At 38.8% G+C, this 13,263-nt stretch overlaps 1 protein-coding gene across 2 annotated transcripts in view; it reads left to right on the forward strand.

The window, feature by feature from the left end:
* Window positions 1–2,017: 2,017 nt before the first annotated feature.
* The window catches only part of LOC115523726 (limbic system associated membrane protein), a 649,474-nt gene continuing 638,228 nt past the window's right edge, over window positions 2,018–13,263 (forward strand). Inside the window, exon 1 of one of the 2 annotated variants that reach the window (XM_030329958.2) lies at window positions 2,018–2,618. In XM_030329958.2, coding sequence (XP_030185818.1) covers window positions 2,464–2,618 — 155 coding nt within the window. In that variant the 5' untranslated portion in view covers window positions 2,018–2,463. The remainder of the gene's footprint in view (window positions 2,619–13,263) is intronic. The other variant, XM_030329957.1, reaches the window with a different exon arrangement.

The raw sequence follows: 13,263 nt of genomic DNA on the forward strand, positions 1-13,263 counted from the left end.
TGTTCTACCTAAGGCCTGTCCTTCATCTCTAAATGCTCAGAAGAAACCCATTGGGGATGTTGTTTAAACCTATTGGTGGGGTTAAGGGGATTGTTGGTGCTCTTTTCCCTGCAATCTTTGCCGAGAGTTGTGTAATCCATGCATTTCCATTTGGCACTTGAAGTTCATTTTCCCATTGATACTGGGAACCACAGAGTTATGGGTTTTGCAGTTCATCTGGTCACTTGGGTTAATAATTTTTTTGTGGCAAAATGCATTCCAAGTTTTAAACAGCTGAGTTACAAATTAGTGGTGGAACATCACTGCCTTATTACCTAGGCACCATTGTAGTAGGAAACACTCAAAAAACACAAAATTTTCCTTACTTTCCTCACATAATCTGTTAGAGTGTATCTACCTTTCAAAGTGATAAAATTCAGCAGATTAATTCCTTGAATTCTGGAGGTACAAGGCAGGTGTCAGCCCGGTAAGTGCCTCGTTAAGGCTAGTACTCTGGTGGGACTTGATAAGAATTCCTAAACATATTCTTGCATCCACCCCATGCCCTTGTCTAATCCTTTGTGTAAATAAGAAGGTGGACTTACATGTGTGTATATATACTTAATATACCTGGAATATGTAGAGAAAGATGTATAAGAATCTGGAAATACTTGTTGCTTTCACACAGGAGAAATGGTACCCTAAAGACGGGAGTAGGAAAGGTAACCACAGTTGGCTCTGCAGTATTTTCTACAGCTCGATTTTTGCATCATGTGAATGACTTAATGATTCAAATAAATAAAATTTAAATAGAAAAGAAAAGAAAAGAAAAAGAAAAAGTCCTTGGCTGGTCCACTCCTATCTTTTATCCTCAGCATCAGCACTGAGGGAGATAGCTAACAGTTTGAGGGTGTCACATGAGTGACTAACAGTGTTAGCCCCTAAGGTCCTTATCACTTGGCTTGACTCCCTGAGTGGAAGGAATGACAAATGATGGTAACCTGTCTGCCATTCATAGGAGTGTTGTCCGTAGCCTCAGTGTGGTCCGCAAATGACAAGCTCTCTGATATACAAATCTCTTTCCCTACATATGAACATTTTGAGAAGCAGGTGCCTGTAGCAAGCCAGGTAACAAGAGCAGCATGACATCTAGACAGTAATCCTTAGTACCATTTGTCATGCGTGGGACTGAGTGAGGGTTTCCTGGAGAGTGAGGTTGATTTAGGGATTGGGGATCAGCTGCTGAGGCTGGCACTTGGAAAAGACAAACCAGGCATTCCACACTCCAGACCATTCAATACCAGCATTGTCTCCAATCCATCTTTCATAAGGGGGCTCCAAGGAGGGGAGGGGGGTGTAAAGGAAGGAGAGAAAATAAACCTTTTTAATCGTGTAAGAGAAAGTGCAGGAGAGAGGAAGGAATGGAAAATATGTGAGCATAAGAAGCCAGTGGCCAGGAATATTAAGTTTTGAAACCAACTTTGGCTTCTAATCTTTGCCTCCCCTGGCAAGTTCCTCCTCTGTTTTACATTGCCCATCTCATCTTTGGGCACGGGTCCCCCTTCACTCCCCGTGCTTTCTTATCCCTCTCTGCCTCACTCCCTTGTCTGTCAAGGCTTGCCTTCTGCTTGCCTTCTCTTTCCCGGGCTCCTTTTCCGTCCATCTCTCCGTTTCCCTGTTCTTTCCCACACTCTTCCTCCCGTGCTTTCACAGCCTGAGTCCCTCTCCTTCTCCCCTTTCTCTAGCACAGTACATCCAAGCTCCATTCCCTCTTCTTAAGGAATCAGCCAGGCCTCAGATGGAGCTGTTGTCCTGACAACCTAAAGGCGGCATCAGGCTTTCACCGAGGCTGGCTGCTGCTGAAGGGGCAGTTGTGCAAAGCGAGGGGCCAGGCCGGAGGGAGGGCGGAGGGGATGACGTGGAGGGGCTGTTGAAATCCGCGGGGGGCGGGGGAGGTGCGAGCAGAGGGGAGGGACTGGAGGGAGAAACAGGAAAGGGGGGGGGGTGGAGGGAGACTCCGGGCTGCTGCCGCCGCTGTGTGGGTTTCTTTACACTCGCTGGCAGGCTGGGTGCCGGCTCCCTCGCCCGCCCGCCTGGGAAAGTGGGTTAGGGAGGGCAGGAGCTCAGCTCAGACGCTGGCAAAGGAGCATCCAGCCCGGGCAGGCCCGAGAAGAGCACTTCCTTGGGCGGCTTTCTCCTCATCTTTCCTGGAGGGGTTTATATTTGCACTCTCTCCTTTTAAATTTTGTTCCTTTGACTTTCCCCCCTTCCGCTGGGGTTTTACGAGGGCTTTGTTAAGTCTTAGAGGGAGGACACCCTGAGCCAGGCAAAGAGAGAGGGAAAGTGGCGAGGAGCTCAGACTGGCCAAGCCCGTTCCGCCCTGGCCGTTGATGAAAGCCCCGTGTTTGTAAAGCCCCCTCGGCGGTGAGCAGCACGCACACACGCTCCAGAGTACGCGGGGACCTGCACCTCGGCGTGGCCACCATGGTCGGCAGAGTTCAGCCTGATCGGAAACAGTTGCCGCTGGTCCTACTGAGATTGCTCTGCCTTCTTCCCACAGGACTGCCTGTTCGCAGCGTGGATTTTAACCGAGGCACGGACAACATCACCGTGAGGCAGGGGGACACGGCCATCCTCAGGTAGGGCTTTCGGGCAACTTTAGGCTGTGTGCGCGCGGGAGTGTGTTTGTGTGTGTGTGTGTGTGTGTGTGTGTGTGTGTGTGTGTTTTCAACTCCAGCTTCTGATGCTGCAGGCTTGCGTGTGTGTGTGTGTGTGTGTGTGTGCATGTGCATGCACACGCGCCTTTTACTGCGTGGCCCAGGTATCTGCCAACAAATTTCAGAGGAATTCTGCTTCCCGTCAAGGACCAGCAATGTTGCTTAAATGTGTTTGGTTTCTCAGGACCTCAGTTCTCTTACCAAGAGAGCCTAACTTCGCCTATGGTGTTAGTGACGCTTGGGCAGTGTTCTTGCTTTTGTAATTTTAGATGCTTGCACTTAAGAGTTTTGTTGGGGTTCTTTAACCAGGAAAGAGGAGTTGTTGAATTATGCTCTCAGAGAGTGGTACACAGTACTGCATCTCTGTGCTGTGTTCTGTGTGTGTGTGTGTGTGTGTGTGTGTGTGTGTGAAGACAGAGAGAGAGAGAGAGAGAGAGAGAGAGAGAGAGAGAGAATATTGCACATCAAGGCTCTCCCTCTGCCCCAGCAGTAGTCTGGACTGGAGACTTTCTGTAAGGATCTTCTAATTGACACCGAGAGCAATAAATCAATATTAGAACTTTGGTTGGTTACTGAGCCTTTTCTGGAATGTGGATAGAAATCAACACATGAATGAAGAGAAGAAAAAGAAAAAGGAACTTGCCAAATTGCTGATATTTAAGAATTGGAGTAGAAGCACAAAGGTTAGGCAGGAATTAACCTGGTGTAAAATGGGTATTTCAGATTGATTGTTGACCTTCCAGTCCTATCTCTGTGCAGCTGTGCCAAACTCTGAAATATAATTTAGGATAGAAATTTGGAAAGGAAGAGTCCCAGTCCTTGGGAGTTTGACCCTATAAGGGACAGCAAGCTAGAGACACTCAAATGGAGCCTAGCCATCATTCTATTTCTAAAAAAGCATCAAGCTTCTTCTCCTATGTTTCTGTTCTCTCTGCCCCTCCTCTACCCCCTGCACATACCCCTTGTTCCTTTTTCCTAGCTTTCTTAAATTTCTTTTAAGAAAGAAAGAAAGAAAGAAAGAAAGAAAGAAAGAAAGAAAGAAGACAAACAAAATGTTTTCCGTTGGAGACCCTTAAATCTCATTTTGTCCAAATGAAATGCCCCAGTGTCAGTCTGTCCATACAGTTAATATTGCTTGTTGTGGCAATAAAAACCAGTACACAATAGAAAATAAACCTATAATCTGTGTGCAAGGAGCTGATAGTGCATAAACCCTGGGGCATCAGGGAGCAGTTCTCCAGCAGAGCTGCCTAGAGCAGCAAAGTTTCTTTCCATTTCTCAGAAATAAATTTGGTTGGCTGTCACAGTGTCCTGCTTTGGGATCTCCAGCCTTGTTATAGAGGAATGGTATGTGTTGTGTGCATTGTGTTGTGTGTGTTTGTGTGTGTGTGTGTGTGTTGCTGCAGATTGTAAAAACTAAGAAAATCCTAATGTGTGAGTGCTGCTTTCTTCGTTTCCTGAGCATTGGATGATTATGAATCCCAGAGATCCTACTATCCAAAGCAGATTTCCCCTACCAGCTTTCCAGCCCTGCAAACCTGCCTGTGTGATTTATCACATGGAGTAATAAGATTTATAGAGTAATTTATCTGTTTGCAAAGGGATTTGGACATGATGCAGAAGATGTTTTTTGCAAACACATAAGCATGCCATCTCAACTGCTAACGTTGATACTCCCTAACGTCATTGACTCTTTACCAGGGAAGCATTCTATATAAATTTGTGCTATCCCCTGAAGGATTTGCTTTTGCTGATTATAAGACTGAATATGGGAGAAGTGAATATCCTGGATGTCTAAGTTTTTACTTAAATGTCCATGAACTTTGTTAAGTCAGCATCACCTATATCTTAAACTATAGTTATCAAAGAGTTATCTATAGTTATCTATAGTTAACTACAGTTAAACTATAGTTATCAAAGAGTAAACATGTAAATGTTAATTCAGAAGTAAAAGATATTCTTATATTTTCGTATAAGCCTAGGCATAGAAGTCTGTGTTTTTGAGAGGCATCTTACTACCTAAATATCTGCATACGATACCGATGTGTTTCTGTGTGTCTATGGATTAAAAGAAATGGAGTTTTTAAGTATTACACTTAGTAGACATTATAGCATTGGAAATGGGGTGGTGAGAAATGAGAATAAATATAGAAACAGTTGTTCACTGAGAAAGAGAAGATAGACAAACAGAGCATGCAGAGAAGTCACCTGTGAGAGTCAATTGCTTTTCCAGACCTCACCTAATATGCCCTCTTTTTCTTTCTTTTGCCTTGGACAAGCCTTTTATTTCTGGGTTGGTGGAGCTCTATCAGAAGTAACTATGAAGAGAGTTTCTTTGTTTCTTAGGTGACCTTCTTCTCAATCTGTTTAACTGAGCCCAGTAAGCTTTGTGGGTCAGTTTCCTGGTGAGAATGGTTTTCTTGCGTTCTGTTACAAGTCTAGCCTGGGAAAGGCTTGCTTCTACTTTATTTGTGACATTTTACTGGGAGCATGAGCTTTTAGGGGAGGAGAGGAAGGAGAACTTGATTCATTGGAAGCCACGGTAGATGTTTGGCACTGAGAAACTGAAAGGCAAGGAGAAAAACAAAACAGAACAGAACAAAAAAAACCTCTCTCAGTGAATCTGTGGCCCTGAATAATCTGAAATGGCAACAGGACACAAGGAAGGTTGTAATTCTGGTGGTCAGTGACAGGAGTTTGGCTGCTTGTCCCTAAAACATTACCTTTACTGCCTTACTTCCATGAAAAAAAACAGTGTCTCTTTGGGGAATTGATGTTCATTTTTTGTATAATTATACAAAATAGGAGATGTATACTAGCCTTGGGGGTCTTGCTCTGTAATTTCTATCATTTCAAAAAAAAAAAAACACAATATAAGACTATAGAATGAAGATGACAAACTAGGTGGAAAGAGCTATATTCTCACATAGACCTACCTAACCTTATTTTTTCCCAGATGAGAGTCTAGATTCATGAGGTCCTTTATGAGATCCTTAAGAGCTGAAAGAAACCACACACCCTCTTTTATCTTAAAGGAATAGAATCAAAGTATCCGCAGACCAGTGGTGGCAGCAACAGTACATTGAGTTCCTTCCTAGATATTGAACCAGAAACTGCATTATTTGTCTGCACAGTAAACGTGTAAGACATACCCATGGGACTTGTGAGAACATCTCAGGTATTTTTCTGAACAGAGTCCACCTGCCCCACTGTCACCCCCAACAAGTGTAAGAGTTCATCAATTACTGGACAAGTTTCTAGCACTGTTTTTCTAACTTTCTACCCTTGCACACAGGCTCCTATAGAGATTCTCTCCCAGGTTAATCTTGGTAGGTTGAAACCATGCAGCTCTCCTGATAAGCCAAGGAAAAATGGAAATAGAAAGTGTTCTAATCTAGCCTTTAAAGTTGCATACTTTTAGTAACAGTAGCATATGTCTAGAAAGATAATAAAATATTTGATCCCAATATATCTATTCACAAGATAACTGTGAAAATTACATAAAATACATATTTTGGACATATTGCATAAATGTATATATGATGAAATGCAAAGGTTTCAAACTATTGTGATTGTAAATATTTTAAATTTGAGGTATTACAGTTTTATTTATTTCATAATTCTGACCCTGTTGGTGTTTGCAAGATATTATAATGCTTTTCATGGTGATGACATTTTCCCCATTTAAATTAAATGTGCCTAATAAATGTTAACTGCAAGAAACCAAATATCTAAGTTTAATTAATTAATTTTTAATTTTTCAAAATTCTGGTCTTTATTTCATTATTTGTTTCTGTACTAGGGGAAAAAGAGGATACAACACAAAAGATACAATTATTTGACCGCTCAATGTGAAACTTTTGTGCAAATTTCAAGGGAAAAATGGCTTCTCTTCCTTAAGGCATCTGGAACGCCTACATTCACAAAGAAAGTATCAACACTCAAACATACTCCTGACACAATATGTGATTTTTCTATCACTTGAAATTCACTATTTTGAAAAGAAACTTTGTGGGCATGGGTCTTTTGGGAAAACTTGTGACAATTTTGAAGTTTTCTTTCTCTGTGGCTAACTTACTAAAGGTAATCAAAATTTATTGGTTCTTACTGATACTTTAAGAACCCTTCATTACTCATTAAATCCTTTATCGAATATATTGGTAAATAGTAGAGTATAGCACACTACATATTGTCTAGGAATATGGCATATTAGATACATTTATTAATGTTGATATACCAGTAAATTATATTATTTGTTGTTACTTATGGACAGAGGAACAAAGTAGCTAAGTCTCATGTGACAAATGCAAATTGTGATAATTTGTGTTTCTAAGTATGAAGCATGTAAGTATGTATTCACATAAACCCCACATATTAAGGTGATTTTTCTGTTCTATGTCATCTGTCTTTGAATAAATTATTTGTAGAGTTGTGCAGTGAACAACAAAGGTTTCTGACTCTTTCACTAAATAAGTTGATGAGGGTTAAACATTTGTGTTTCTTAAAGCTGCTTATACATAACAGCAAACTCAGGCAAAAAGTGAATAAGTACATATTTTGCGTCATCTTTGAAAATTCAGGTACAGATATCTGTGACTCATGGGATAGGACATTACCTAAATGTGTGCTGGTGCCCCTTGCTGTCAGCCCCAGCACTTCTCTTTAGGGCATTACTAATGGCTTACAGCATTTACCCTGTTTTCAGAATGTCCCCCTTGATGGTGCTGGTCCCCCTTGCTGTCACCCCCTGCACTTCTCTTTAGGGCATTACTTATGGCTTACAGCCGTTTGCCCTCTTTTCAGAATGTCCTGCTCATTAGTGTATAAGACTCAGAAGACCTGGACTCTAATTTTGGATCCATCCTTGCATGCTTCATGACTTTGAACAAATCCCTTAAATACCTGAGCTTCAGTTTCATTTATAAATGCTGAAACTGCCTATTTTAGTTACTCTAGGTACTGTACTGTTGTTTAAGAAGCTCAGATGTGGTAAAGTAGGAACGTTTGTTTGATTGTAAACTCTTATGTAAGCATAAAATATTAGTCATTTCAACCACATTCAGCCCATTATTCTGGCTTTAGGGAGCTCTTTTGCTCAGACCAGTGTTTCTCACACTGAAGGTGTATCAGAATGTGTACCAGGAGTGCTTGTTATAACACAGATTACTTGCTTTCTACCTTCGGAGTTTCTGATTTAGTAGGTCTCTGGTAGGGTCTAAGATCTTGATGCTAATGCTTCAGGACTGGGCCACACTTTGAGAACCACTGACTCTTGCTAATACAAGTCTGTTCTGCAGATGAGCATTTTAGGTATCACATAGTCGTTTGTTAAAATCCAAAATCTCAGGTCTATCCCAAGCCTAATAAGTCAGAATCTGTATTTTAAGAAGATCCCCAAATGATTCATAAATACCTTAAACTTGGAGAAGTACTGCTTTCCATGGTTCACAACCATGGCTGCACATGACAATCAACTGGAAACCTTCAAAAAAATATTGAAGCCACATATTCTCTACTTCCAGAAATTTATATATAGTTAGTTTGGGGTACAGCCTGGCATAGGTAATTTTTAAAAATGATTCCGATATGTACACAGAGTTGAGAACCACTGCTTTACTTGTTGAAGAATCTCTTTTACAACCATTTTTGAGGCAATACTTAATAGATATGTAGTAAAAATTAAAGTCATGTTGTATGGCTTAGAAAATATGTCAACAGCAAAGATGTACAAATTCAATTGGGAGAGAAGAATGAGATCATCATAGATTCATTTCTTTAACACACGATCTCATAAACTCAATGTCATGGAAAATGGAGTGACTTTATTTTAATATGGATCCAATTTACATAATATCTATTGAAACGGCATTAAAGTTTGGCTTCTTAAGATGATTGTCTTGTATTCTCACTTTCATTTACGTTAGGCAAGACTCAAAGCAGTTCTAGTATTTTCTTTTGCAGTACTGTCTCTTAGAGAAAACATAATATTTAGGCAAGGGAAATGTCTTCAGTGATAATGTATTCAAACAGGCTTAATTATGTGCACTTACACTGCCTAAACATAAATATAAGAGCGTGGTTACATGTTTGTGACATTCATGTCAACTTTACTCGGTGACCAATCTTTAGCTAAACGTAGGATCAAGTCTTTGTTTCATAGGTAAAGATTTTGTCAAGGATGTCATAAGTTCACAATGCTTAACACATAGTCAGAAGACCTAGGTCAAATAGTTTGAAATAGTTTGAGCTATAAATGAGAATAATTGACAATTGCTTGGCCTACTACACAACCTATTTTTATGATGATCAAATGAGATACTATGTATTGGAATGCTTTATAAGTTATGAAAAGGCATAAAATATAACCTCTTAATAAGATTATTGTCATTATATTCAGAGTAGGAAATAACCTCTACAACATTAGAAAATTCGATAAAATGAGCGTTTTATTTTTATTTCTATGATCAAGGATGGTCATTTATGTTTGTATCACTTTTTTTTCACTTTTAAGTTACATGTATCTTAGAATATAGTTGAATTTCTTTTCAGGAGTACAGGGTGAGTGAACACTTTTTTGTAGTCACTTGTAATCACAACATCATCTCAAGTTAATTAGTCATTAACCTTCATAAAAGAAACACATTGCTTCAGATTTAGTGAAGTACCATAGGATAAACTTGTAGAAATCTAGAGTAGGAAAGGCCTGGAGATTATGTAGTCCACTGTGTCATTTTAAAATGATTTAGGTGAGAAGAAAAATATTTAGGGGTGCCTGGCTAGCTTAGTCAATAGAACATGTGGCTCATGAAGTAGGATTTGTGATTTCAAGCCCCATGTTGGGTTTAGAGCCTACTTAAAAAATACAGAAAAGAAAAAGAAAAATGTAGTTGGTTGTCTAAAGATTTGAGTGACTTTTAGAACTAGAATTCATGCCTCGTAATTCTCCTTCAGAGATCTTTATTCCATAGGAGCACTGAAGTTACCTTCTTGGTTTTCATGCTATCATAGGATATGCTGTTTAAAATTATGCTAGAAGTGACTTTCCCTTTCTTTTCTTTTTCTTCTCCCCTCCTGATCCTCCCCCTCCATTCTACTTGCCTCCTCTCTCTTCCTTTTTCTACGCTTCTCTTCCCTTCTTTCTATTCCTGTCTCTCATTCCTCCTCCTCCTCCCCCTCTTGTCCCTCTCCTCCTTTCTCCTTCTAATCCCTCCAAATCAAGTCAAAGCTGAGCCTTCTATGGATAATCATGCAGCTAGTGCTGGTCAAGGAAGAATTTTCAGTAATTGCATTACTGTTTCTATGTTCCCTATCTGTCTTAACCACATAGGCTTTCTTTCTTCGCTTTCAGCATCTGTCTATTCATATTCAAAAAGGCAGTCCTGTACATGTAACTTTTTTTCTTTAAGTTTTTTTTTTTTCCTTTTTCCTTTTGCGTCTGGCACTCTCTCTGTTACTCAGATTTCTTATTTGAATTATTAACTCTTTTCCCCAGTACTTCGTTTGGGTTCCTTAACCCTACTACCTTATTATTGTTACTTATAACTTTCTACCTAGTTAAAGTCCCTCTTAGAGACCTTGACTAGGATGACTGTACAGTAAGACTGTGGTCCAGGCTCTACACATTGTACTTACTATAGTTTGCACTTAAAATTCTTTGAGGATGGTAGAATTTATTTTCTAATTTGTACAGAATTTACTTTGGGCTAATGATGGGGCTGATGTAGTCACTAAGAGGAACTGGACATAGATATAGACAGTCCCCTGGCATGGTGGGTGCTCTGCATAGTAAGTCCTACCACAAGTACACAGGTTATTTCTTGTGTGTCAAGTTTTCATGAAGCTTTCTTAGTAGGTGAGCCAAGGCAGGTCCAACATGTTACACCAGAAAAAAGGGACAGAGCACAGTAAAGGGAAAATAACAGGTCAGCAACTCTGAGTGGGCCCTGCAGGTAGGCATGTAGGTGTCACAGGGAGGTGTGTCGGCTTATATAGAGAATTAGTCACAAGGTTGAGGCTCAGAGAAGAACAGAGTCCATGGGATAAAAGCTGGCTTACACAGGGCAGAACCCTCAGTAATAAGGGACTTATACCCCAGATATATTACCCAGGTAGTGAACCTGGTCAAGGATACAAGTGAAGCTCTGTATCAAAGCTTTTGTAACTACGGGGTGACACAAAGATAAACCTCAAAGTACTGAGAATGAGAAATGCATATAGTAGCATTTTAGGGGAACCCAAAACTTCAGACACAGGTGCCCAGACAAAGTATGCTGATAGATGAGATTCTGACAAAAAGGAGTCACTCAGTGCATGTCCAATGTCTATGAAAAGCTCAGATTCCCAGGTAGGTTACAAGAAGGGATATACTTTCTGGGAGCTGCTGAGGTTTTCTCCCTCTAGAAGTGCCTGTGAACTTTGAGGGACTAAGTTGAGGATTTGGGAGTTACAGTTGGCAGGATTGTTGTGCAACAGGTGTATTCACCTCATCTGTTCTACTTTCTTAAGAAATGAGACAAGGTATAGATCACATGCGCTCATTCAACTCAAAGTGATTATTTATACTGAACAATGATGTCTCTTGGGTTTTGCAGTGTTGAGCTCTCTACTGACTCCTGGAGAAATTCAAACTTGAATGTATAGTGGACTTTTTAACAATCCCAAATTCTCTCTGTATGTTTTGCTATAATGCACAAAGGCATTATTTATATGAGGTCAGAGGATAAGCCTGTAACTCTGAGGAAAATAGAACCCAGCTTTTCATACAATAATATATTACTATGTATTCTATTATAACTTTTTTGGTGATGCATTTCTATAGTGAGTTCCATATTTTTCAAGTTATCAAGTTATTTGCCACAATTCTCTGGTAGGAACAATATAGATAAAAATGAAAGTCAACACAAAGTCATGGATGGCCAAATGTATACATGTGAAAATATTAATTGGGAAAATTACTTGGTTTCCTGATTTCTAATTTTTGTGCTTCTTCAGTTATACTTCATTCTAGCACACCTATATCAGACCTGTTTATTTTATGGGGTTTGAGTCACATATGCTTGCCAATTTGTGCTTGATCTTTTTCTTGACATAACCAAGATTGCTGTCATCTTATGCATGTTCATGATGTAATTGTATGAGCATATCTTAAGATCAGCATTTTACATTGCAGAATCATTAACTTAGCGTATGGATTTTTCTTTGACCTTCTTTCTGACTTTTGTTCTTTTGTCTATCTTTTGTGATGCTAATATGATGAACTAATATCTAATATTATCAGCACCGCAAGGAAATGCCTAAAGTCTACAGGATATTATAGATCAGATAAACTTCTAGATTGAATATAAAGGGATTCAGGTTTTAGTTTCACAAAGCGTTAACTCTAGAAAGTTGGGAATTAGCTTTTATTGTTTTAACTCTGAAATGGGTGTAATTCCTACTTGCCCTTTAAAACAAAGATGTTGGTCAGGTCTGACATTAAGTTTTTGAGTATGGTTGAATTCGTTAGAAGAAATGCATGATGTTACAAGTTGGATGGTGATGTGCTCAAAAAAGAAAACAAAACAACAACAAATAAACCTCTGACATTAGCTTATAAATGTCATGTTATAGGAAATTTGAAAATATATTTGCATTAATACAAAATAGTATATAAAGTATTATATTAAAGATATATATACTTGTATATAAATACTAATATATAAGGTACATATATTAAAGTGTATATGATACTTGTAGAAATAAAACGACTCAAAATCTAGCTCTAGAAATAAAAGTATTTATTTATATATAATCTGTTAGGAGGTATAAAAAATGTCATAAATATACCTTATGTGTTGTATGGATGTATTTGAATACAAGATTTAAAAAATTTGTTTCTTTTGCATATATTAATAATAATATGAGAAAGCACAAGCATACATATGCTATTAATATGCATAATAAATTTAGACATAAAATGAATCTGAATATTATTGTGAACTTGGGTCATAGTATTATTTAATAGGAACTCAAATTAAGTTGATGCACCAATCATGGAGAAGTTTATTGCCGAAAACGGAATTTTCCAGGTTATCAAGGATATGAACTGGTACAATATATAGGAAGCATTATACAATGGCTTTCTTAATTTGTTTTGATTAATAAGTTCTATTTGTAATTAATCATTATGCAAGTGCTAAAATTATTTGCAAGAGAGGTCAGACTTAATGTTTCTTCTTTTTTTTTCCAGACTTAATATTTCTTGTTTTTATTGCATCTTGTTTATCATGCACTATAGTCCCTAAGGAGTAAAATAAGATTATATAATATTTTTTTTCCTATTTGTATTATAAGATACGCAGTAATGGTGTATTGGCTAAAAGAGAAATAATTTTTAAAAATGTAATTTTCAATTAGAAATTGAAATTTCTAATTTCAATTCTCTTTTTTTTTTTTAATTTAATTTGAGAGAGAGAGAAAATACGCGTATGTGTAAGCAAGGGAGGGGCAGAGAAAGAGAGAGGATCCAAAGCAGGCTCCTTGCTGTCTGCCCAGAGCCCAAGGTGGGGCTTGATTTCAGAAACCCATG

Source organism: Lynx canadensis, chromosome C2 (genome assembly GCF_007474595.2).
Source record: "Lynx canadensis isolate LIC74 chromosome C2, mLynCan4.pri.v2, whole genome shotgun sequence".
NCBI lineage: Eukaryota > Metazoa > Chordata > Mammalia > Carnivora > Felidae > Lynx > Lynx canadensis.